This window comes from Vombatus ursinus, unplaced genomic scaffold (assembly GCF_900497805.2).
Source record: "Vombatus ursinus unplaced genomic scaffold, bare-nosed wombat genome assembly UNPS02014832.1, whole genome shotgun sequence".
Taxonomy (NCBI): domain Eukaryota; kingdom Metazoa; phylum Chordata; class Mammalia; order Diprotodontia; family Vombatidae; genus Vombatus; species Vombatus ursinus.
The window spans coordinates 18,327,032-18,354,042 of record NW_020954610.1 but is presented as its reverse complement, the minus strand read 5'-3'; the positions used below and the strand labels follow the sequence as shown (position 1 = coordinate 18,354,042).

The 27,011-nt window shown below is 40.3% G+C and overlaps 2 protein-coding genes across 2 annotated transcripts in view; one reads left to right on the top strand and one right to left on the bottom strand.

Annotated features, from left to right (window-relative positions):
• Positions 1 to 6: 6 nt before the first annotated feature.
• SLC46A2 (solute carrier family 46 member 2) lies at positions 7 to 12,047 on the top strand. Its single transcript, XM_027839684.1, has 4 exons — positions 7 to 1,372; positions 3,559 to 3,642; positions 4,327 to 4,483; positions 10,848 to 12,047. The coding sequence occupies exons 1-4, from the start codon at positions 253 to 255 to the stop codon at positions 10,885 to 10,887; spliced, it is 1,401 nt and encodes a 466-aa protein (XP_027695485.1). The 5' UTR covers positions 7 to 252; the 3' UTR covers positions 10,888 to 12,047.
• Positions 12,048 to 19,131: 7,084 nt separating this feature from the next.
• The window catches only part of SNX30 (sorting nexin family member 30), a 161,308-nt gene continuing 153,428 nt past the window's right edge, over positions 19,132 to 27,011 (bottom strand). The window contains exon 9 of the mRNA XM_027839060.1: positions 19,132 to 21,971. Within this exon, the coding sequence (XP_027694861.1) occupies positions 21,912 to 21,971 (60 nt within the window). The 3' untranslated portion in view covers positions 19,132 to 21,911. The remainder of the gene's footprint in view (positions 21,972 to 27,011) is intronic.

Below are 27,011 nucleotides of genomic sequence, written 5' to 3'. Positions count from 1 at the left end.
TACAACACACACACACACCCACACCCTAGAGAGAGTCACTCTTGCCATCGGTGTCTACCTCTGACTCTGACCCTGTCTCTGACTCTTTCCCTCCTTTTCCCCCCATTTCATTGAACTTCAATCATCTCTCCTTTGGAAGGTAACAAATTATGAGATTTTCCCTGCTGCCACAACAGGTCTCTTTCCCTTCATTCCCTTAAACTCCCAACACTTGTTGCCAGGACCCCAGCTCTCAGTGAGGATCTGGCCACCATGGACCAGGACTCGAGGAGGAGCTGTCTGGAGACAGGAGTGATGAGGACCTGGATTGAACCAGTGGTGGCCTCAGCCCAGGTAGCTGCCTCCTTCTATGATGCGGGGCTGCTGCTGGTAGTCAAGAATTACTACAACCTTTCCAGTTTCTCTAACCACACCAATTCCTCCAGCCCCAGGGGGGCCAATGAGGATGCTCAGCAGAAAGCCATCTCCAACTTCTACATCATCTACAACCTTGTGGTGGGCCTCACCCCGCTGCTGTCAGCCTATGGACTGGGGTGGCTCAGCGACCGCTACAACCGGAAAATTTCCATCTGCGTACCCCTCTTAGGTTACCTCCTCTCCCGCCTCCTCCTCTTGCTGAAGATCCTTTTGGACTGGCCAGTAGAAGTGATGTATGGGGCTGCAGCCCTGGCAGGACTCTCAGGGGGCTTCACAGCTTTCTGGTCTGGTGTCATGGCCCTGGGCTCACTGAGCTCCTCTCAGGGCCGTCGCTCTGTGAGACTTATCATCATTGACTTGATATTGGGTTTGGCAGGCTTCTGTGGGAGCATTGCTTCCGGTCACCTCTTCAACTTGCTTCAAGTGGGCAACCGGCAAGGCGTCATCCTTGCTGTCTCTAGTGTAGGCTGTGCCACATTTGCGTTCCTCTATAGTCTCTTTGTCCTCAAGGTCCCAGAGCCCGAGGTCAAACCCAGTAAAGCCTTTGGTGTAGTGGACACTGTATCTGGGACCATTGGCACTTACCGCACTCTGGACCCTGACCATCCAGAGAAAAAGGGAGGGGTGGTGGAGCTTCCTTCCCTGGGGAAGGGAGAGCCTCGAAAAGCTATCATCGCTTTGCTTTTTGCAGGGGCTATCATTTATGATTTGGCAGTGGTGGGTACAGTTGATGTGATGCCCCTTTTTGTGTTAAGGGAGCCACTGAGCTGGAACCACGTGCAGGTGGGCTATGGGATGGCATCTGGTTATACCATCTTCATCACCAGTTTCCTGGGAGTCCTGGTCTTTTCTAGGTGCTGCCGGGACACCACCATGATCATGATAGGGATGGTGTCCTTTGGAGCTGGCTCACTGCTCCTGACCTTTGTGAAGGAAACCTACATGTTCTATATTGGTGAGTTTGGCTGTTTCTGATTCAAACAGTAGAAAGGGGGTTAGTGGAGTCTGGAGATCTAAGTTCAAATCCCAGCTCTGTTACTTACTACCCATGTAGCCATTAGCAAATTATTTAACTTCTCTGGGCCTCAGTTTATTCACCTGTAAAATGAGCTGGTTGGGCAGTGGGAAATACAGAAGAGGTGTCAGACCTGCCCTAAAAGGGCTTCTAGATTCATATTTTAGAGTCAAGATTAACACATGGGAAAGAAATCCTATAGAGCAAGTTTAGAAGGAAATGGCAAACCACTCCAGTATCTTTGCCAAGAAAGCCCAATTGGGGTCACAGAGGGTCAGACATGACTGAAAAATGACTAAACTGAACTGATTGACTGCCAAGATGACTAATAGAGATAAGAGGTGCTATGAGTTCAGAAGAAAAGATCTCTGAACGCTTCATGGGAAAGATGGGACTTGAGCTGTGATAAAGTTTGGATGGTGAGTGATAGAGAGAGGGTGGGGGAGGCAAGGGGTTAGTAATCACATGAGGATGACACTTGCTGGATCTATATCTAACTCCTGCCCTTGCCTGCTTTCTTCATAAATGGACTCTGTGTCATTGCCATCCCTAACCCATCAGGGTTTCCATGAGCAGCTCATACCTCTAGCCTTTTGAGGATGTTTTCCCAAGGCTTCTTGCAGATGGAAGAAGATGCACACATGAGGCTTTACATTAAAAAAATCAGAGGGAAGGACTGGTTATGCTGAGAGCAGTTTGGGCATACTTTAAAAGGGATATGCACTTATGATAATTCATATGAACATCATTTCTTGTATTCATAAATGTTTAGATGACATATTTGGAGTATACTGAGAGCTGGAAGGGACCTTAGATGCCATTGAATCCAAGCCCCTCATTTTACAGATGAGGAAACTGAGATCCAGTGAGATTAAGGGACTAGCCTGAGATCCCTCAGTTAGGAAATAGCAGAGGTGGATTTCAATCCCCCAGTGTTCTGATTTTGAACCATTAAGTCTTTCCATCAAATCACACTGTCTCCCCACCCTTTTCTCTCCTTTCCCTTTCACAAACAGTGGACTAAGTGTAGTGGCTAGTGTTCGTTGTTTTCCTGAAAATATGTTGATGAAGTACCATATAGCTTCACAGTGAGGCTGCCCTCTTCAGTTAGGAAAGAGAAAAAGGACAGAGTGAAAAGCACTGGGAGAAAGGATGGGAAGGGGCTTTATCTACAGAGGGACCTGTTCCCTGAAGACAGGTCTTCAATGGCAAGAAACTGGTTTTTGGGGGATGCTACTCCCCAACTGGCTGAGGGAGAAGACAAGGATTTAACTCTGGTCCCCTCCCCCACCTTTCTCTTTCAAGTCCCCCTTCTCTCTCGTCCTCAAGGACAGTTCTCAGAGACCTATTGACCTGCTGCTGAGAGCAACTTCCATTAGACTCAAAACACCAGGAAAAGTAGCCTGGATGTATGAAAAGCAGATTTTAATCCAAAATGTAATTGTAGCACAGTGGAAAAAGAATGTTGGTTTGGGAATCAAAGGATCTGAGTGCAAATCCTAAATCAGATACTTACTAGCTGTGTCACCCCGGGCAAATCACTTAATCTCTCTGTGTCTCTGTTTCCTTATTTGAGGAATAAGGGCAGTGGATTTGGTGATTTCTAAGGACCCTTCAAACTCTAAATTAATCATCCTGTTGTATGATCCTGGCTCTTCACCCCACCCCCACCCCTTCTGAGTGACCTTGGAGAAGTCCCTTAAGACTCTAGATCTCAGTTTTCTCCACTGTAAATGAGGGAGGTTGGAGATTGGACCTCTAAGATCCCTTCCAGCAGCTCTAGTTCTATGATCCAGCACCAGCTTCTGATCCATGAAAAAAGAGCCATTTCCTAGCAGCTCCTCCAAGTGCTGTTTTTCACTGGATCCAAGTAGAGAAGGAGGGAAGGAGCATACTTGTTATTGTTCTTGACGAGGACGAGGAGAATTGCTCCATCATCTTACCTAAAGCTGCCTCAGGTGCCTTGCCAGCTGGATTAGGCACAGACCCCACCCAGCTTCCTAGCAGATCAGTCCTTAAGGACAGGCACCGATGACTGGGTCAACACTGAACTCTGGCGAGAAGGCTGTGACTCTAGACAGACAAGGTCAGGCTTCACTAATTTTTCTCGTTTGGTCACGTTGCAGCCCGGGCTGTCATGCTGTTTGCTCTCATCCCAATAACGACCATCCGATCAGCACTGTCCAAGCTTATAAAGGGATCTTCCTATGGTGAGGAGAAATTGACTATGGATTATTTCTGCTCTTATATAACCTGGCCTGGTTTGGAGAATGGGGAAGCCCAGGGTATGCTCTAAGGTCTTGGAGAATTCATGGGGTTGTGCCAGTAGGCAGTGCTTACTGCTGGCTGTTGGCTGGCAACCAACCAATCAATCAACATTTATTAAGTTCCTACTACATGCTTGATGCTGGAGATTCAAAAAGAGGCAAAAAGACAGTGTCTGTCCTCAAGGAGCTCACAACCTAATGAGGGAGAAAGCAAACAGATATATACAAATAAGCTACATATAGGATAAATAGGAGATAATTAAGAGAGGGAAGGTACTAGAATTAAGATAGGTTGGGGATGGCTTCCAGTAAAAGATGGGATAGAATAGAGAGGGCAAACTAAACGTCCTTCAGTGCACAAATACTGTTTGGTAAGAATCAAATTGGTCAATACAGCCCAAGAAAGAGTGAGAAAGACTGAGAGTCCCATTATTGGTTTTGTTACCAACTTGTCTCCAGAAAATCCAAAGAAATCCAGAAAAAAAGCTTACTGGGAGAAATAGATTGTGATTGCCTAGGAGTTGAGGGAACATTTTGAAGGACTCCATAGAAGCTGTCTTAAGTTCCAGAGTAGAATGAGATGTCCCGATAAAGTCATTCTCAATGACCCTTCTGTCCCTTCTACAGGAAAGGTGTTTGTGATACTGCAGCTGGCACTGGCCCTCACTGGGGTGGTGACATCCACAACATTCAATGAGATCTATCAGCTCACCATGGATAAGTTCACTGGCTTTTGCTTTGCCCTATCATCCTTCCTTGCCTTCTTGAGTATCATCCCCATTGGGTAAGAGTCACTGTGTGTTCTGTTCTGTTGGTGCTGCTATTGTTGCATTGAGAGCGATGGAGATAGGTTCATCTCCAGGGGATTTCTGGGGAAAAGGGGCATTTATCTCATCCCATTTATAAAGTCCTGGATAGGTTGCCTCAAGAGGAAAAAGTTGAATACAGCTTTCCTCCCCACAAAAACCCCAAAGTGAAAATATGGCAACCTAGGAATTTCCCACTAAGACAAGTGATAAATTGAAAACCACAGACTCAGCCTAGTCATTTGGAAATGAAAAGTTATTTAGAGGATCCCAGTTCTACTTCCTTGAAATCAGATGCTGGGATAAGTGTAAAGAAACCCTTTTTAATCACACTGAGGATTTTTCTTTTTCTTCCTTTTTTTTTTAAGCTTAGTTTGGCTCATATCATCTGATTGGTAATCACTGCCTTAGGAGTCTCTTTCCTTCCCCTGAATTATCCAGGCTTCCTTAAACACAGCATTTGGTGGCCTAGTACTTGATAACCTCTGTTCATAAGGTCTGTGTCCCCCTGTACTACTGGACCAAGGTCTCTTGTGAGTGGATTAGTCATACTGAGATACACAACACTCACTTATAAAAACACTTGTGAAACACTGCCTGGCTGGCCAAAGGAAGGAGTAGAGGGGGTGGGGGGTGATTCTTTCCTTTTTGTCCTCCTATCTTACAAAAACCTTACTCTGAAACAGTGGTTCTCAAATGGTAACAAGAGTGCAGCCAGGGTCCTGGGGCTGCTTTCTGGTTCTTGGCCCAAATTAATCATTTACAGGGTTGCTGTTGAGCAATCAGAGGTACGTTTAATAAGTATTAAGGTGAATAAGAAGGAAGCATCCTCTCATTAGTGCCTCACCCCAAGCAGTTCCATTCTTCCCGGGGCAGAAAGGGGAGAAGGGAGGTTTTTACTGAGAGGGATGGAAGCAAGAGTAGGGGGAATCTGTGAAATCTTTAGCCCTCCTGAAATTGTCCATGGACTAAAAAAAATGCCCACTAATTTGGGATGTGTGGCTTCTCCATGGAGCAGGTTTCCTTTGCAGGTAACTCTGTAGAATTCTGATCTAAGGGTCATAGTCCAGTATGGGATCTTACTGCTGGGCTTGTCCTTCCAGAACTAAAAATATTTCTTCTCTTTGGCTCTGCCACCTTCCTCCCACCCATCTTCAGCCTTCCTCAAGAGTGGCTACATTTAATAGCCTCCCTGCATTTAATAACTAACAACCCTTCCAAGAAGAACAGAAGCCTATTTGTCATCAAACATATTAACTAACTGTCTGGGCTTCCTGCCATAAACTGTTGACTCTTTCTTGGATACAGTGAATATGTACCATTTCCCATTCTAGACCTTTACTGAGGTTCGCCATTCCCTGTACCTCCTTTGTCCACACCAGCCCTGAACAAAATGTGTTAACCTCAAATTGCCAAAGCATTGGGTCTGCTCTAGCATTCATTCTAAGGTGGCTGTCCATGATGTACCCGATGTTCATTCAGGTATCATGATTTGGGGTACTCATTAGAAGGAGCATAGATTTAGAGCTAGAAGGGCCCTCAGAAGTCAGCTAGTTCACCCCACCCCCTCATTATTTTACAGATGAGGACACAGTGCCTCCTCACAAAGATAATCAAGACACAATTCCTACCCTTGCAGATTTTATAGTTTAATAATGATATTGAATCCTGAAACAACTCATCTTCTCAAAGGGAGAAAGAATGGCCAAGGCAATTAGAGGCAAGGTATTGTGGCATCACAGAAGCAATATTAACTTCGAAGTTAGGAAGCTCTTTGACTTCCATTTCAGAGCTGAGAAAATGATAGCTGATCACCATCATCTCCTTAGCTTAATCACATAAAAATGAACAGTTAATTTCTGGAAGGAATAATAAGAACAAATTTCCTTAAACAAACAGACATTTTTGTGGCCTATTTGGTCCTACCAATACTGAATTGTCCTGAGGAATAGGAGTCAGATTAATTTTAAATCTGCTAGATATTTCTAATCCTTCATTTAATATCCTTTCTCTTTTATTTATATACATGTCATCTCTAAGTAGACTATGTGACTAGGGATCGTGTCCTGTCTAAACTTGTGTCTTCCACAGTGCTCTGTACATCAAATTATAAGTTCAATTAAACTGAGCAGAATTTGAGGTCTGCTGGATTTGGGAAAATGGACTTCAGAACCAGATCTTTTCCCCTTAATTCTGGAGCTAAAACAATGGCAGATTAAAAGCTTGGGAGTGGTCTCCCATTTAAAAGTTTCGGTACCCAAGGGTAACATTCTATCTGAGACTGGCTCCATTTATTCACCTTATCTTCTATATTCAATTCAATATTTTCCCAATTCAATTCAGTTCAACAAAAATGTATCAAACATGGACAATATTTAACATATATGTAGAGTATTGCAGTAGGCACTGGGGAAGATATAAAGATGGAATGACATGGTCCCTACCGTCATTGAGCTGATAATCTAATGTGTGGGTGTGTGTGCATAAACATATACATACATATGTATACATGTCCTTCATACACAAGTAACCAGGATACACAGGAGATAATAAATATATATAAGAGCCATGTAAAGCGAAGTCCTAATTTATGCCTATGGAAGAGAAAAATAATTTCTGACTGAGGGGATCAAGGAAGGTTTTGGGGAGAAGGTGGCATTTTAGTTGTCTTGTAGGATGGGCAATATTTCAACATTTAAAAATGAAGTGATGTGGGAAGGGGAATTAATTCTGGGTGCAAAGAAGTAAACAAAAGCAAAGAGACAAGAAAGCATGAGAAGTATATAAGACAAGGTAAGTTGTCCAATTTTGTTGAAGTATAGAACAGATGAAGTGGAGGAAGGAAAAGGGTGAAATAAAGCTGAAAAAGTAGATTGATGCCAAGTAACAGAGGTCTCTGGATTTCTAATTTGTTAAATTAATGGCAATGGAGTCACTGAAGTTCTGAGTACTGGATGGAGGTGTATGATTAGGGCTTGCATAAAGAAAATTCATCTGGCATCCAGAGTGAAGGATAGCTTTTAGTGAGGCAAGACTGAAAAGGGTACAACCAGACTATTACAATGGCTTGGATAGGAGTTAATGAGAATCTGGACTAGGGTGGTGGCAGTAGGAACAAAAAGGAGAGTAAGAGATGTTGCGAGAGACAGTACTGACAAGATTTGGCATGGGACATGGGAGTAAAGCTAGAGGGAAGGGTCAAAGATAACACTTGAGGTTTTGAGCCTGAGAGAGTGGATGAATTATAGACACCATCAACAGCAATAGAGAAACTGGGGTGGGGCAAGCTTTGGAGAAAAAATAAATTCAGTTTTCAACATACTGAGTTCGGAATACTGGTGGGACATCCAGGTAATAGAACCAGTAAACAGTTGAAATGAGAGACTAGAGTTGAGAGAAGAGTCAGGGCTGGAGCACTGGCTCTAAACCAGAGGACCTAGGTTCAAATCTTGCCTCTGATGCTTTTGACCTCTGTGACTTTGAGCTAGTCATTACCTGGGCCTCAGTTTCCTCATCTGTGAAGATGAGGAAAGTGAAGAAGTTAATAATAATAGCTAGCATTTACACAGTGCTTACTCTGTGCCAGGCACTTTACAAATATCTCATTTTATCCTTACAATAACCCTGGGAAGTGCTATTGTTATCTCCATTTTACAAATGAGGAAACTGAGGTGAACAGAAGTTAAGTGACTTGCCTAGATTCACACAGCTAGTAAGTGTCTGAGGCCCGAGTTGAATAAGTCTTCCTGTATCAAGGCCCAGTGCTCTATTCTATGCAATACCTAGTTGGCCCAATAGTTTGTGTTATTAGTGCCCTTTAACAGATTAGGAAACAGTCTTAAAGAGGCACAGTGGCTTGGCCAAGGTCAGGGGGCTAATAAGGGACAGAGCTAGGTCTCAGGTCTCAAGTCTATATTATAGACTCTGTTATAACTATCTTCCAAGTACCTGAAGATGCTGTTGGCTGCCTCCAATCCTGTGGTTGTTTTGCCTGTTTTGTGATGCATTTGTTGTTAAGTAGCTTCGCCCTGGGACCACCTGGATTGTCAGCCTTCCAATCTTCCAAACAAAATTGTAGACTAAGTATAATACAGACATGTGCCTACCTAAGCTCTCTTCACCTTAAAAAGTTGGCTTTCTGAACAGTCAAGTATATTATTCCCCATTGTGTGCCACAAATTTTTGTAAAACTTCATCATCTCCACCTCCTCTCCCGCAGAATACTGGATTAAAAATCAGGAGACCTGAATTCCAGCCCTGGCTTTATCACTTACTAGCTAAACTCTAACAAGTCACTTATATTCAGCATCTTCATCCAAAAATTGGGAGTAGTATTTTACTTATAGCACCTATCTCCCAGGATGATTGTGAAGCTTGAATGAGATTGTGTATAAAGTGCTTTGAAAACTTTAAAATGCTGTATAAGTATCAATTACTATTATATTTTTTGTTATTCCTTAAGAGAGGCTATAAGGCTCAAATGAGATAATATATGTGAAAATATAGTGTAAATTATGGATTGCTACAAAAATTCACTTTGATTAACATTTACTATTATTATTTCCAGTATATTAAAGTTCTTTCTTTTCCCAGTAGTCATTATAGCCCTCCCAGCCCCCACCAAAATAAATGAGACATTCAAGCTCAGCACAATACAACCACCTGCTGTGTGGTCAGGTAGGTACTCCAGGGATGCTTAAGCAATTTCGTTTACAAAGTTCACCCACTGTCTGGCAAAAGGTAAAAAGAGCTGGGTGAAGACATGCAATTGCAGCCCAGGGCACTAAGCTGATACGAGGCATAAACTGAAATCGGATCATAGACTCAAAGCTCAAAGGGCCTTCCCAGCTCAATAATCTGCCCCCGAGATGAGAAAACTGAGGACCAGGAGGCTGAAGTGATTTCTCAAAGTCATGCATTAAGTAGCAGAGCTGGAATTTTTGCCCATGCCTATGCCCCTCCAAATTCAGCATTCACTCTATGTCAACAATGCTGACAGAATAACTGGGAGATTTTTATATATTTTATATTATATATTTTTATATATTACACACAGTTATATTACTCCATATAGATGTATGTCTATCTATACATACATATATATGTACATACCCATATCTATCTGTAGACATGATGACATGTCACAAAGTATTTGGTTCAGTAGGATTTATCTAAAACTAACCAACCCAGATAGAGCTCTTTGCACAAAGGAAGTTGACACACTTTTCCATGGATCTAGACTTCTTTGCAACAACATTGCACATATATATTTAATTCGTTGTTGCAGAGACACCAACCAATTTTGGATGGCCATTGTTGAAGCCACAGTGATAGCTGATAGACTAGGTAGAGTCAAAAAAAATCCCCCAGAACCACTTCATCAGAACCCAATGGGGGTATCTAATCTGACCCCAGTCACAAAGGTCCTGCTATTCAGCTCCATACATGGTATATTTTTGCTGAGACGGAAGAGGGTGTTCCAGTAAAGCTGTCCTTTTAGAGGAAACTGAGCAAGGCCTAAGGAGGACATGGTAGAGTGGAAAGAATCCTGGATTCGAAGACAGCTCAAATCTAAACCAAAACTTGGCTACAATCTGTGTGACTCTGAATAAATTATTGGCTTCCGTTTCCTTATCTGTAAAGTGAGGGGATGGGACTTATTTAATGCCACTTCCTGATCTAAATCTATTATCATTTCTGCCTTCAGCCCAGTCCCAAACTCAACATTTCAGTGCTGGCAAAAGACCTCTTTATATTCTTTATCAAGCTTCCTTTTCAGAAGGAAACTCCGGCAGGGTGGCCCAGACTGTAGTTTCCTAGCCAGAAGTGCCTGGAAGAACTTGGGCTTCCCTGTTGGGATCTATGTAGTGAAGTAACAAAGGCATGGTTAAAGGGACTGAGAGAGGAGACCTTGATCTTGGCCGCTTGATCTGGGTGAAGATGCTGAAACTTGGAGTAGAGGGAAGAAGCGGTTGGATCGAGTTTTTGGCAGACTTCCTTAAGCACTTGAAAGTTGTCCTCCAAGGGTGATTAATTTCATTTTCTGACGTGCACGGCACATCTCACCAATGATCACTGCCTTCTCCTAAACCTCTGCTATTGCCTCCCTCCAAGGTGTCTTCTCTCCTGTTTTTGTCCTTCTTTTTAAGTTCTGTCACATCTTTAGTGAATATGTGGTCAATTTCCCATTCACACACCACCCCAGCACCATGAACTTTGGTTTGATGGAAAGCAATATTTTGGGAATGGCTTGTTTTGGTGGCTTACCCTTACTGCTGTTAACATTTCTGTCAATTCCCTCTCTCCTCCTATCTCTCCATCCCACCCCCTCAAACTCAACAGGGTTGTGGCCTGCAAGCAAGGAGAGATCACTGAGAAATGACCGAGTTGATGTCCCTAAAACCCATAAATGGAGTCACCTGTGGTGTGGATTCTGCATGAAGAGAAGTGGCTGGATCAGGGAAGTTGATAACAAAAACTAGAGTTCCATCTGGGTTCTGCCTCATGAACCAGCTATTTCAAAGGGTTCCATACCGGGTGGGAGAAACCCTATACTGGTGGAGGAAACTTCTATTTTAAAAATTAATTTCACAAAGAAGTTGCCAGATATTGTTGGTGACACAGATAACTTCCCCAAGAAAGGCATTTGAAATATCAAAACTTTGGGGTATTTCAAAACTCTCCTATGAGGATTTAGATCATAGATTGGTGCTCAGACCCCTCCACCATGCTGTAGATGGTTATCCAGAAATAGCCTTCTTGGCTGCCCCTGCTTCAGGCCCATATGCTAGAAATAAACCAAAAGTACAGCTTCCCAGTCCTTTTAGATCCAGGATTAGTTGCCATGGAAGTTTTGTTGTTTTGTTTTGTTTTTTCTTTTCCAAAATTCTTGTCATAGATTGAAGCAACATTTGAAAAAAATAAAGGTAGACAAAACCTTAGGAACAAGCTAGTTGTCATCTTCCCAATGGTTGCATCAGCTACAGCACTTCAGGTAGCTATTGCTTAGCTTTTGGGGGTGTTCATTTCTTTGTAAAAAATCAAATTTCCATGAAAGGCTCTTTGGGTCACCTTTTTTTAATTCATGATTGCATTATAAAGGGCCTTTTTAAATTAAATGAACAAAATAAAATGGGGATTGCAGTCTGCCAATCATGCCAATAGGTCCAAAGAGACATTTTAGTCTGTCAAAAATTTAGTCTAGAAGGAGGGGTGTAAGGGAGAGCGTCAGGGATACAAAAATGTTCTGTAGTTTGAGGCATTTGCTTAAATAGCTTGTTTGTTTGTTTAATCTGCTGAGACTATTTTTCCTAAATGGTAATTTGCCTAGAGTGCCGTGTTTGAGCACATAAATAAACGTGAATGAATTCCATTTGATTCAATAAATGACTTTCAAGTGTCTATGCTATGTGCAAGGTTGGTGCTCAGAAACAGTCTCTAAGCTCAAGGAACTTACATGGTGATGTAGGGAGTGGGGAAGTGTAGATTAAGTATTACTCTAGGGAGAAAATAATGGAGGCAAAGAAGAGATTCAAAGTTCTATAGAGAATCTGGAAAGAGAGAAAATGCTTTCTAATTTGGGTTTAAGGAGGAAGACAAGGAAGAAAATTAGGGAGAGGTAGAATGGCTACTTTTCTGATAGGTTTATTTTTCATAAACTCTGAAGTAGCTATGGTTCGTTTTTTTTAAAAGGAGATATAAATGCTTATGGGCAGCTAGGTGATACAGGCCCAGATAGGATGGGCCTGAAGTCAGGAAAATCTGAGTTCAAATCCAGTCTTACTTACCAGCTGTGTGACCCTGGGCAAATCACCTAACCCTGTTTGCCTCAGTTTCCTTATCTGTAAAATGGGCTGAAGGAAGTGGCAAAATACTCCAGTGTCTTTGCCAAGAAAACCCCAAATGGGGTCACAAAGAGTCAGACATGACTGAAATGAGACTGAACAATAAAAATAAATGCATAAAGATAAGTATAGCATAGCAGCTTGAAGTCAGGAAGATCCACATTCAAGTCTCACCTCTCACACATACTGTGGGTAAGTCACTCAACTCCTTCCAGTATCCTAAGCAACTTTCTAAGACCGTAAATTGAAAGACCTGTGTGCATTTGTTGGGGAGTTCCCCACACAGATGAAAATCATATACAAGAGCCTGGAGTCTTTGTTCTGTTGTTTTGGAGATACAAGACCACACCAACAGAAATGTTTTAAGAAATACACCACAGCTTGAACTAAATCCAGACCTGTGGGATGTTCACATTGTCACCTATTTATACAGCACCAGATTTTTTAAGTCATTTTCCTCACAACCACCCTATGGGGTAGATTGTGCAAAGATTATTATCACAGTTGACCCTAACCTCCTTGAGATTATGTGACTTGCCCAGGGTCACATGGTGGGTAAATGTCAGAGCCAGGACACGAACCAGAGTCTTAGATTTGGAGTCAGAACACCTGGCTTTGAATTATGGCAGTTGCTTGCAACCTCTGTGACCTTGGGCAAGACCTTTCTCCTCTGTAGGCCTCATATCCATCATCTGCAAAATGAGGGATTTGGACTAAACAGCCAAGGTCCCTTTCAGCTTTAATGCTACAGTTTTATGAATCCACCTCTAGTACTTCTCCCGTAATATCTCTGTTGTTATGGTGGAAGATAACTGGCATAGAATATTTCTTATATTCTTCATTTTATTTTTCATCCCCATCTCTCCCCACTTCAAAAAAAAAGGACAAAATCCCAAAGGAAGAGGAAGGAAAAGAAATTACATTTAAAATAACACCATAATTCACCCCAAGGTTCTGTTCTGGACCCTCTTTTCTCTCAACACATTATATTGGAGATTTCATCACTCCCTTGTGTTCACAACACCTCTATGGAGATGACTTCAAAATTGATTTGTCAAGCACTACTTTTTCTTTTGGGCTCCAATCCCACCCACATTAACATTGTCTACTGATCACCTCTAGTTGGATGTTCCATAGACATCTCAAACTCAACCTATCAAAAATAGAACTTATGTTTTGTTCCCTTCATCTGCCCTTTCTCCATAGTTGCCTATGTCTGTTGAACGTCCAGTCATATTTCCAGACACCAATGTTAACCACCTCAAAATTATCATGAATTCTGCCCTTTTCTTCACCTTCCCAAACCCAATCAGTTGTCAAATACTGTAAATTCCACCTCCAAAATATCCCTTTTACTTGTCTTCTATCTCTATTCATACATATATTCTTGACCATTCCTCTCTGGATATGGAGTCAGAGGATCTTGGTTTGAATCTAGAGTCTGCTATTGTCGAGTACAACAGCATTTCCAAGAAAGAAAAGTATTCAAAACAGGAAAAAATATGTATGTGTATATATAATTGTATATTAAACTGAAATTTCACTATATAAATAGACTAAGGAATTATAATTTAAATTGGCACCATTAATGAGCTAAATTCAATTGTAGTCAGTTATTAAAATTGAAGATAACATTCTCAGCAGGCTACAATGATTTGTATTATTATTTAAAGGTAGGAAAACACAGGCAGCTACATGGCACAGTGAATAGAGACTGGGCCTGTAGTCAGGATGACCTATGCTCAAATCGACCTCAGACACTTTCTAGCTCTGAGACCCTGGCCAATCCCAGGCCAATCACTTAACCTCTGTCTCAGTTTCCTCATCTGCAAAATTGGGATAAGAAATGAACATGCTTCTCAGAGATGTTTTGAGGATAAAATGAGATATTTTTCAAGTGCTCAGCAAACTTTAAAAAACCATACAAATGCTTACTATAATCATCATTATATATTTTTAAAATATTTGGGGCCTAGATGTTGACATATCAAATTGTCAAAGTTTAAGGATTACATGTTCATATGTATGCAATACTTTATAATAACAAATCATTTTCACATACATTCTCATTTGATCCTCATAACAACTCAGTGAGGAAGTTTGTTAAATGCTTCATTTTACATGTGAGAAAATTGGTCCATTGTGATTAAATGACTTCTCCAAGGTCACATAGCTGGAAAGAGGCAGAGCTGGAACTAGAGTCCAGGTCTTTAGACTAAATTCAATGTTGTTGCCATACGTCATACAGCTTGTTACAGTTAGGGAAAACTAACTAGTGTTAGTTCTGTAAAATAGCTTACATTATTCTCATCTAGCAGAGGAGTTATGCTAGCAAAGTAACTGAAGGGAGGGTGAAGGTGGGGAGGAAAGGGATTAAAAGAACCACAGTTTTTTCTTTGAGGGTTTTTTGGAGAGGCAAGGGAAGGGAGGTGAAAGGGAAGAACAAGTGGCTAACTGATTTCTTTTTAAAGGAAGAAACTAAAAGAAAGATCCATCTTTCAGTTCTATAAAGAAAGCAGAAAGCAAAACAAAATGTTCAAGCTAACAAGAGCGTCTTATTTATATGTTTATTTGTCCATACCTTTAAATTAATTGAGGTAAAGAAACTTAAAAAAATTTACAAGCTAATAGTTCATCAGGCAATACAAATTATTTTTGTTTATCTCATAGTATAATACTAATCCCACAGTAAACAAGAAACAGAATAGGTCTATACAGATATATGAAAAAAGGTGAACCAACACATTTGTGCCAGCATTGGAAAGTAAACAAAACTTCACACCCATGGTGTTGGTAACAAAGAAAAAGGGGGAGGCACCCTGTTTAAAGTGTGATATCTACAGGAAACAAACCCCTCCATTGTTTGAATCATGCTCACAGCTAATCTATACACATGCTCTCCCAAGCTCACAAGTTTTCACAGCTTTTGTTTTGGTTTATTGGTAGCAGGGGTAGAGAGGAAAACAAACAAAAAACCCCACAACTTTTTAGTGAGGAAATTCCCTACAGTTTTGATCCGAGTGGGTTTTAAAAACATTTTTCCCCCTAAAAGTCAGAAATAAGCAATACAGTACATAGTCTGGATAGCTGGTCAGTTGATACAACCTAAATAAAATTTTCATCCCTCTACTGAAACAGTTAAAATCTAGATCCAAAAGTCTGCTGGCAGAAATTTATTTCAAGGAGATATATATGTATATATCTTCCCAATGCATTTATAACTGACAGGCACATAGGAAGTACAATGGACATAACCAAGATCACTTGGGTATCGGGTGCTTCTACACTGCCCCAAAACATCACTGTTCAGAGATGCTGGTTTGTTATACAAGAATGTATAGCTAGTAATACAGCTATATGGGTCACAGTTTATCATATTAACTGTGATTCCTCTTCCCACCCCCAACATTCTTCTTACCCACCATTTTGAAGGAGACAGGAAAGAATGAAATGTTGTTCTCCTTTACTTGTCCCCTTACACCTGTTTTAGTTGTTGGTAGTAGTTACTCTGAAAGTTTGGTCAAAGCAACAGAAGATGTTACAGATCCTATTTAGTGAAAGCAAAAAAGAAAAATGCCGAAGGGGATGTTAAGAGGTCAAGTGCTCTGATCTACCCTTACCTTAGAGGCTCCACCAAAAGGGAAATTACGTACTAGGTTGTAGCAACATTGGTTCCCAGGTTCACCCAGTGAAAGCCAAATGGCAGCAATGAACAAATGTATATGCAGTACCCTTCACCCACAGTTTTAACAAATTATTTCTTTTTTTTGCTAAAAATGAGAAGGAAAGAGCATTCAATAGTCAAGCCAAAACAGCACTTCTTGTTTTTGGCACTGAAACTGTAGGATTCAGATCTAAAACTTTGTTCTTACGTGTCCATGATATTTTAAAAAGTCTCTTTATGGCATTAGGGCATGTCTTTAATACTGTTATAATTTGAGAATTTCTTTTTATCAAATAGACTTGAAAAGACTAACATGCAGTATGATTTTCAGTATTGATCCTATATTTCTTACAATTTAAAAAATACCTAAAATACACTAAATTGTTAACCATGTACATTTTGAAACAATGCTTTTATGGTCCCTGGCGTCCCCTCCCCTCCTCCATGGTAATAATAAAAATATATTTGGCAAAAGCAACACTTAACATTTTTAAAATACCACTTAAAAAAGGATAGTCCCCATTATGCCCCTTTGTTTTCCGTTGATCCAGTTTAATTTATTTCTTGAAAAGGCGGCAACTGGTCATCTTGTATCAACTGTTCAAATAGAAGACAACTAGGACTTTATACTCATTTAAAAAACACTGCTAGAAGCATCAAAGTGTCTGGATACATCACAGCTTCCAAGAGTGCAGTTAATATTTAGCAATTTGCACCACTAAAAAAAAAAAACAGAAAACCTCAACTTGAACTTGCTGATTTCGTGCCATGTCTGATCATTATCGTAAGATATATTTGTAAATTGTATCTATACTATACAAATAACCTGATATTCTACTTAGTGTTGATTAAAACACTGATTTACTGGCTTATTCATATCAGTGATCATGATCTGGAGTAGTTTTATCAGCCAAACTGAGTAGGGCTGGATGTTTGTGTCAAAAATACGTTTCTAACATATAGGATTAAAAAGTTGTTGAAACTTAGCTGTCATAAGGGTGTATCTGCCCAGTGTAGATGCTGCCTACCTATGTATGGCACAACAAATGTTCCAGGATTGTAGGCTTCACAATCTCTAGGTTGGTCAACCACTTTTAAGCCAAAGGGCAGCCTGTTTTGTTGAGTGGTTTGTTGGGACGTCAGGTGGTACTCTTTTCCCTTTACAAGGAGATCATTTGTAGGGACATAGGAAGAACTGCTATAATGTCACTGCCCAGATACAGATTTAGACAAAAGAGACTTGTGTTCCTAAAAAAAAGTTTATTGGTAAAATCTCCTGCCATTCCTAAGAATTAGGAGAAACAGAGGTAAGAGGAGATGAATGGTATAACCTGGTACATTGTGAGAAAGCTAATCCAAAACTTTGGAGCACACTTTCCCCATAAGAAACAGGGACCTGGCAAAGTAGTTTGAGCAGCCAGCTAAGAAAAATTGCCTTCTTGCCATGGGACAGTCAATAGAGGTGGCATGAGTAGGTGAATCCCTAGGGCTGGTATGTCAGCCAGTTTAGAAGCACAAGAGGGAAAGTCAGCATTAAAGTGAAGGGACCTCATTGGGTAGCTCTGTACCTAGTCATTAATTCTAGTTAGATCTGCGACAAATTCCACCCTTTCCTCCTTCCAACACTCAAGCCCTCTAAAGCAAGGAAAGTGGGTGAGTAGGAAGGGCCTTCCAGAGCCATAGAAAAGAATTACACATTGCTTAATAATGGCCCTCCCTTCCTTGGGTTTTCTACCATTGAGACCATACTCATGCCATTCACCAGCTCCAGCAGAGGGGGCCTATAAATTTCTATGTGAACAAAGATCATTTATCTGTGGTTTCTGAGCTCTTCAATGTTCTAAGTAGCAATACCAGGTAATTTAAGTCTGGGGTGCTATTCAGGCTGAACTATTATTCTATTCAACTGCCCGAGCTAGAAATTCCTCCTATGACCATGTACACAGGGCCCTGCCACACCTCTTCCAGTTCCTGCCATCTCATGATAAAAGGCAGCCTCACTCAGGCTGTCAAGATCTGTCCTCTCCTTTCTCAAAGGGAAATAGAGAAGGGGCTGATGATGGGTCAGGACATGGCCTCCACTTCAAAAATGTCTAGAAAATCTGGGTGTACTATGACTTCACACTAAAAGAAACCTGTTTTATATGTACTAAAAATGGTCCCCCTAAAGACATGCTGGTTTTTCTATTGTTGAATCAAAAGAAAGGTGAGAGTTGAGCTTAGCCACAGTAGTATCTTAAAGAGCCTTATAAGTGACCTAATTAATAAAAATAATGCTTTTTTGGAGAAATCAATGGAAAATTTGGACATTTATGGTATTCTCTCCCACTCATCTCCACCTTCACCTCTTTCCACCCCCCATAGAGGAATGACTATTTGATCTCTGATACAATGGTAGAAAGGTAAAAATACAGATTAGTGTGGTTATGCTATACTAAGACAACCATGAAGATAGTCAGTGGAAAAATCTGTTTACAGCATATGTCCTTAAAGACTATCTTATTTCATAAAATGTACTCCTGTCATCAGGATTTTTTTTAAAGTAGATAATGAAAAATTAGAAACTCAGGTCAGAGAACCCATCGTCCTCTTAAACTTTTCTGTTGCACAGCATGACTATTCTACTTAGAGAAGGACAGTCTTCTCCAAACTCCTGGAAACAAAAGTCAGGTGAGGAGTAGGGGAGAGAAAGAACAACAAAAGAGATATAGCCATATTAGGCCTGAGACTTTGGGGAAAGGGTAGTGGTGGCCTGCATTAGGAAGGTATTTTGAGCATTAAACCTCTTTGGCACAAATTCACACATCTCAAATGAAAATATTCCCTGTATTGACCAAAAATACAACATTTGGTGCACAGTTATGATTAGGAGGGGGGAAAAGGTAAAGGACTTGAGAAGTTGGAGGAAGGAGGAGGCAGTCAGTACAAGAGGGGCTTTGTTATCTATCCTTTATACTATGACTCCTAGACCACCCAGGGGTGGGAAACCTTCGGCCTCCAGGCCACATGTGGCCCTCTAGGTCCTCAAGTGTGCCTTTTAACGGAATCCAAACTTCACAGAATAAATTCCCTTAGTAAAAGGAAGTTCTGTGAAGTTTGGATTCAGTCAAAGGGCACACTTGAGAACCTAGAGGGCCACATAGGGCCTTGGTAGGTTCCCCACCCCTGCTCCTAGGCCTTTCTTATTCATTTTACCACTGAAAACTCCTTCCCAAATCAAAGGGACACAGACGCCTCTCTGAGCAAATCTTTCCACAGTAGCTGGTGGTGGTTTCATTGGTACATGCCCTTGGTAGCTAGGGCAAAGCTTGCCTCTCTCTAGTCTCTACTTGGCATTCTGAAGCTGATAAATTCTGATGTATAAATGTTACATTTTTGTGCATTATAAAGTGACCAAATCAAAATGAAAAAAATCTGGAGTCCAAAGACTGCTACATCCCTTCAGAGAAGAGTCCCTTGTTACCACACTCAGCTAAATGAGAGGGGGGAAGGATCTTGGGAAGGATAGCTTTTCCCTCCTTCCTGTCCAGGGACAACTAATTTTGAGGAAGCCCTCCTCCCAACCCCCTACCTCATCATTACATCACACAGGGGCACTGTCATGCTTTGGCAAGATAGCAGGAGGTCAGATACTGGTTCTTATTGCAGCTCTTTTTCCAACGTCCCTTCCTCCTAGTCAGTAACAGAACTTAATTTTTAAAGAGCACTTCTTCCATGGAGGAAAGCCCTTGCTTTCTCCAAAACTGATTTTTTTTTCTTTCACTGAATCAATCTCAAGTATTCTCACTTCTATGAAAGAAGATGAGTCAAGTATCACTATGAAATGTACATCAACTCTAACAAACTAGGACCCAGATACATAACAAAATCCCGGCATCAAAAAGATGGGTTTTTAGAGGTAGAATGATATGCTGAATTGCCATTCATGGTGCCATTCACTTAGAAATATTGTTTAGAACTCTATGTACCAAAGTAAAAATTCACATCAAAGGATTTAAGCATTATGTTAATGGGGCTCTATCAGGGTAGGCAGTACCAAGAGACAAAGATTTGGCTGAAAAAAAAAAAAAAAAACAACAAACTTCTCCCATGATTTCTTGGACAAAACAAGGACTAGACACAGCAAAATAGGACCAAAACATACCAAGCAGTTTAACTGATGAACCAACAACATTAATTTTAAGATTATCTGACACACAAACACTACAGACAGTCATTCAGGAGTGGTTTTGAACCTAAATTAACTGCTTTAAATGTTACCTGGTAAATGTTGACCAGTATTTTAAATATTAATTTCTGTTTATAAAGTGATATTTTAGAGCATCTAGCTCCTGAAAATTCTGTAGCTAACTTGAAGCCTGTCTTAGATTTCGTAAGGACAAAACCACAGGTGAGAGAAAACATACACATCCATTAGAGGAACAAGGGAAGAAAAATATACAGTTTGCAAAGATGTACAAGTCTGATCTGGAAAAAGGATCTGTTTTTCTTAAGAAAGGGAACTTCTCATTTTTATTTTTTTGTTTTTGTTTTTGTTTTTAAAGCTAATCTTGGAATACTTAGGACTGGTTGCTATTGAAGTTATCTAAAGGCTAACTTAGCTAGCTTTTTAAAAAAAAAAAGAGGTTCTATTTTGAGCACATGACCTCAAGAACAGTGCCTTTCCTTACCAAGGAGAAAGGCTGGAGGTCAAGTGCTTCATAGAGAGCACCTGCACTATTTTTGTTTGTTTTTTTACAAATTTAGACTGACTGGATAAGAAAACAAAAGCTCTCCGTCTCAGATAAGAAACCCTTCAAAAGCTACACTGACATTTGATTTACACAGTAGAAAATATTATACTAGTTCTTTAGCTGTGTTAAAGGCAAGTTTCACAAAGCAGATACAGGAGGAATGTGATGTGCTCCTCAGCCTAAAAGCACTTTTAATATCTCAGCTTTGGGGCACTGCGTATTCCTTATTCACTACCAGTATTCCATTTAATAAGGAAAAAAAAAAGGACATACAAAGAATGTCAGGGAGCATTAATGGTACCTTCTTCATTTGGTACTCAATTTCAAATCGCTGATTCTAATGCCAAAAACAGGTTCAATTAATAATTTTATAAGGCTATGGTATAAATCTAATCTCCTTGCTGACCCTCTCAGTATATACGTGTGTGTATATATGTATACATATATGTACATATACCTATATAAGCTTATATACATATTTTATGTATACACACATATATATGTATACACACACACACTTCAGCTGATTTAAATTGACTTCATATCACCAAAAAGGAACAACATACATAATACTACTCATCACGAGCAGACAGCATGCCACATTCACAGCTTTAGGCCATGCTTGCTTCACGCACTTTAGGCAGAAATGTCAACACCACCTTTTTTTACCTAGGACAAGCTAACACCCACAAAAAATCCCATTGCAAATGTGGAAGGAGTGTACAGGCGCTAAGTTCTTCCTTCCTTTCTGGATCACAAAGCAGGAGCCAGATTCTCTCCTATTAGAATGCAGGGACAGTGGCACTTTTCCTTTCCTCTGAAATCTTCTTCGTATTCTACTGCATAAGTCCCTTCAAGAGATGGAAGTATGTCTCCTTTAATAAGTGATGATGAAATCCATATAGAATCCACCAGGCACTCAGGGTCCCACCAGGAAATAGAGAAGGAATACACAGTGGAAGAAAATATTAATATGAAACAAGAATGGGGTCAAGGACTGAGGAGGAAAAAAAAAGAAAGCAAGAAAAAAAGCCACAAATGTTTCAGTGGATTGGTTTCCAAATGCCACCTAACCAGGTGGTGTTTTGCCAGTCAGTAAGTGGACTTCCCAGTGAGAGGCATTGTGCACTGGTGTAGACAGAAAGGTCTCTTTGTTGGAAGGAACTTATTTGGTCTCTTGCTTCTCTTGTAGCAGCGGTATAATCGACTCCCACGCCGTAAGGCACTGAAACAACATACCATACAAATAGAGTCAGTGTCAGTCAAAGTGTCAAGGGGCAGTTTCTTTTCTTTTTTTCCCTCCCTAATAGCATTTTTTCCCTATTACATGTAAAGATAGTTTTCAACATTTATTTTTGTAAAATTGAGTTCCAAATTTTTCTCTCTCCCTCCCTCTCCCCTCCCCAAGACAACAAGTAATCTGATATAGGTCATACATGTACAATCATGTTAAACATATTTCCATATTAGTCATGTTGTGAAAGAAGAATCAGAACAAAAGGGAAAAACCACGAGAAAGAAAAAACAAAAAAAAGTGAAAATAGTATACTTTGATCTGCCTTCAGACTCCATAGTTCTTTCTCTGGATGTAGTTAACATTTTCTATCACGTCTTTTGGAATCGTCTTGGATCACTGTATTGCTGAAAAGAGCTGAGTCTATCATAATTCATCATCACACATGTTGCTGTTGCTATATACAATGTTCTCCTGGTTTTGCTCACTTCATTCAGTATCAGTCCATACAAGTCTTCCCAGGTTTTTCTGAAATCCACCTGCTCATCTTTTCTTATAGCACAATAGTATTTCATTACACTCACATACCACAACTTGTTCAGCCATTCTCCAATTGATGCGCATCCACTCAATTTTCAATTCTTTGCCACCACAAAAAGCACTGCTATAAATATTTTTGTACATGTGGGTCCTTTTCTCTTTTTTTTGTGATCTCTTTGGGATACAGACCCAATAATGATATTGCTAGATCAATGTTTATGCACAGTTTATCAGGCATAGTTCCAAACTGCTCTCCAAAATGGCTGGATCATTTCAGAGTTGTTTTAATTTACATTTCTCTGATCAATAGTGATTTAGAGCATTTTTTCATATGACTATAGATAGCTTTAATTTCTTCCTCTGAAAACTGCCTGTTCATATCCTTCGACCATTTATTAATTGGGGAATGACTTATATTCTTACAGATTTGACTGAGTTCTCCATATATTTTAGAAATGAGGCTTTTATCAGAAACACTAACTATAAAAATTATTTCCCAGTTTTCTGCTTTCCTTCTAATCTTGGTTGCACTGGTTTTGTTTGTACAATATCCATTTTGCATTTCATAATGTTGTCTATCTCTTGTTTGGTCATAAATTCTTCCCTTCTCCATAGATCTGACAAGTAAACTATACTATCTCCAAACTGAGAGAGAGAGAGAGAGAGAGATTGAGAGAGAACCATTTGTTTTGAATATTTCACTGTTAGTAAATTTTAACTCACCAATGATTATGCAAGAGTTATACTATTTCCTAATTATGAAACAGGCAAGTACTACTTACGATAAAAAAAACACTGAGGAGAAAGGACTTAACTCTCTCCCTGACCTTTCCCAAAATGAGTCAGCAGACACTTGACATAAGTACTTAGATTGTCCTTCTGGATGGTTACAGGCATCATGGCGGGGGGGGGGTGGTGGTACTTAGGGCTTGCTCATAGGCGTAGGTGTATAAAATAGTTGTGCCTGCCTCTTCAAGTGAGCTGCAAATATGGTGACATCTTTCCCTTTCTCCAGCAAGATCTGATAGGTTTGTTCTATGTTGGACTAGAAATGGTGAAGTTACTCTGCCTCTTAATGGAAAAGTATTAGGAAAGGAATAAAGGGCTTTCCCCTCCAGTTTCCTGAAGAAGAAGAAAAAAAGAGGTGCTCTCTCCAGATCCTTGGAAGGGTAGACAACTTAGTCGACCTTATATTCTCAACCAAGAATCTCCAGGTTCAACAGAAATTCCTGCAGCACAAAGAAAGTGGTCCTCTTCTGGGGAGCTCCCTTGCTCAGAAAAAAGAGGGAGTACAAACTTTGAGTCTTCTTCACTAGCGGGATAAAAAAATAAGGGTGGTGGTGACTTTTTATGAGGGTCACATAAGAGGTTTATTTGAGGATACAAGAGTCAAGTTCTGTTAGGGTCACATGGGATAAAGAGGAACATGAAATTTCTACCCACTTTCTAAACATGATTTCTCTCCTGGGCTTGGGAATGTGGTTATATTTTCTTGCTTCCCTAAAGAAGTCCTGGAAGAGGCTGCTGTTAACAAAAGGATCCATCTTAGTTCAAGGCGATTACCACCAGCCTTAGGACAATTGAAGGAGGTCACCAATCAAGTCCCTTAAGCAGTACAGCCTTAGAAATTATGGTAATTGTTTCCAAACCATTATTGAAATACACCACACTAAGTGATTTTCTGGTCTGACATGTAAACTAGAATAGGTCAGAAGCCCTAGGTTTTATTCTTGGCTTGCTCACTAATTTGCTGTGTAACCTTGGGAAAAGTACTTTGCAGAATAAGGGGGTTAAACTAGATGATGTCTTAGGTCCCTACCATGTGGTCACGTGAAATTCCCCCAACTCCCACTCCTGCCTCAACGCCCCCCTTCCTGAGAAATCACTTTCCTGGGATTGCTTGCTATTATTATCATTTCCTCCCAATTCTGGTCCCTGGGAGGAAAAGTATAAGGGCTTCCACCCTGACAAACCAACTATCACCTGTGCTTTAAAATGCCATAGACAATACTCTCCTCCTCTCTCCAAATAAGAATGAAATTGAGTCCTTCCAGGAAGCTGCTGCTTTAGCCAATGGGAAAGCTGTAATATTAGCCACAGACTCTCATCTCTGGTGTTAACTGGAATTCTAAAACAACCCTAAATTGGGTTTAATTAAAAAAAAAAACACATCAATGGGCTTAAGCATGATGAAAATGTAGGTTAGTGAGTGAGTAAACTCATTAAATTCTATGGCCTTTTAGGACTCTTGGGTATTTAATCACCCTCTTAGCAAGGATCAAGGGGCAAAAGGTAATTCAAACTAAACTCCAAAGTTGATAATATATTTCTGCTAAAAAAAAAGTGTCATTAACCTATTGCTGTTTGACCTTGTTAAAATTTGTCAAAGAGAAACCTAAAGTGTGCATAAGATGAAAAATTCATTGTCTATTCCCTACCTAGATGACTCTGAAAAATTCCTTTGTGTCTGCCAGTAGACAGTCAAAAGTATTAAGGATGGGAAGTATAAAAGGAAGCATTCAGAAAGGTGCACCAAAAACTTGATGCAAAGCATGCACAGGGGAAAATACGCCATGCTTCATTATTCATCCACCCCAATTTTGGGGCAGGTGCCCAGGACCTGGCTCTGTAATTAGGCTCAGGAAACCCACATAAAGACAAACACAATTTCAAGGCAAGCAATACTGCTTGGTATGTTTATATCTGAATAGAACTACCCACTCCACTCTGCTTTTGAAATCCCACAGGTAGCATAATCATTGGGAACTTGTGAAATACACTACCAGTCACGCACAAGTACAGCCAAAAATACATTCTTGGGCACAATCTCACTCCTAGTCAGGCCCAGCAATGATGGAAAGATGGGGCCTTAAACTTGCTTTGGCATAATTAGGGTCCTTTTCAAGGGAAGGGGAGCTAATAGGAGATTATTCTGAACTTGACCTAATCCCCTGCAACGCTCAGCAAGTTTTGGAGGCCTGACATCAAGAAACAGAAAGAGAAACTGGAGGTTGAAGAAATGATAGAATAGTAATCCAAAGAGGTTCTCACTGCTACCTGTCACCTCATCTACTGTCCATATAGGCCCAGGACTTCTTACAAACCACTGCTCATGTACACATTTAACTGCAGTATAGGGATGGGACTAGGGACTACATTTGTGAATTTACTGGTACAGGGAACTCTCCAGTGAGGAAATTCCCTCTACAAATGCAGGTCAGTACCTTCTCTGAAACTTAAAGTCTTCACAAATGGCCTAGGGCACTGAGATGCCGAGTGACTTGCCCAGAGGGTCACATATAGCTAAGAACGTGTCAGAGACAGAATTTGAAACCAGGTCTTCCTGGCTTTAAGGCCTGTTCTCTATCCACAACAACATGCAGTCTCTTTTGAACTACAAAATATTTTCTTAAAAGTTATAAAAAGTGGCCCAGAAAAGACAAACACTAATCAGGAGACTGACTTGGTATGAAGCAGCACAATTAATAATGATAATAATAACAATAAAATAATAATAGCATTTATATAGTGCTTTAAGGTTTAAGTGAAATAATAAAACTAAGCACCATTTCTTGTCTAATCAAATTTTAACATTAATCTTAATTTATAGATGGATGCATTAAATTCCAGTGCCTAGCACATAACAGGAGCTTAATAACTGCTTGTCAACTGACTGGCAGACACCAGCAGTCATAATAGCCTCAACTAACCAATCTTTGAGGTCCAGAGTATGCACAAATCTCTTGAGTTGTAATATTCATAGAAGGTTCAGTCTTTGTTCAATGTGTTAGAGGGAAGCTCTCTTAAATCTGGAAAATTAATTTCAAGTCTGCAAGTCATCTGTTGATCTGTGGCTCTAAGATGAAGATCTAATGAGAGGGATCTCATTACTGGTCATCTCTTTGTTTTTTCAGGTAGATCCACTAAGTTCTCTGGGCCACAATTTTAAAATCTGCAAAATGTGAGGAGGGTGGACTCAGGGCTTACAAGGTCCCTTCAAGCTTTCAATCTATAATCTCCAACCAAGTATATCACAACCTGGTCCCAACTAGTTGGCCTATTTTTTGTTGCATTAACCTTTAAAATGTCAACCAAGTGAATTTCTCTACCTTCTCCAACCAGACAGAAGGCTTATCATCCTGTAACTGTCTGTAAGCTAGAGTGTTTGTATATATACCATATGGGACCTCTCCAGTCGTTCTTTTATAGAGGGGAAGGTCTCTTCCACAAATTATAAAATACCACTTTAAAAAATTTGGGACTTTCACATATAACGATTAGATTTAGATATGAGATTATATGGACTGACATTTAAGAGCCATCCCACTTTAGGGATAATCATAATCATAATAATCAGGTAGATATGCATTTGTTAAGCACTTATTATGTGCCAGGCACTGTCTTAAGTCCTGGGGATACAAAGAAAGCTAAAAAGAGTTCCTGCCCTAGAAAATGTGGGAAAATTGGAATACTAATGCATTGTTGGTGGAG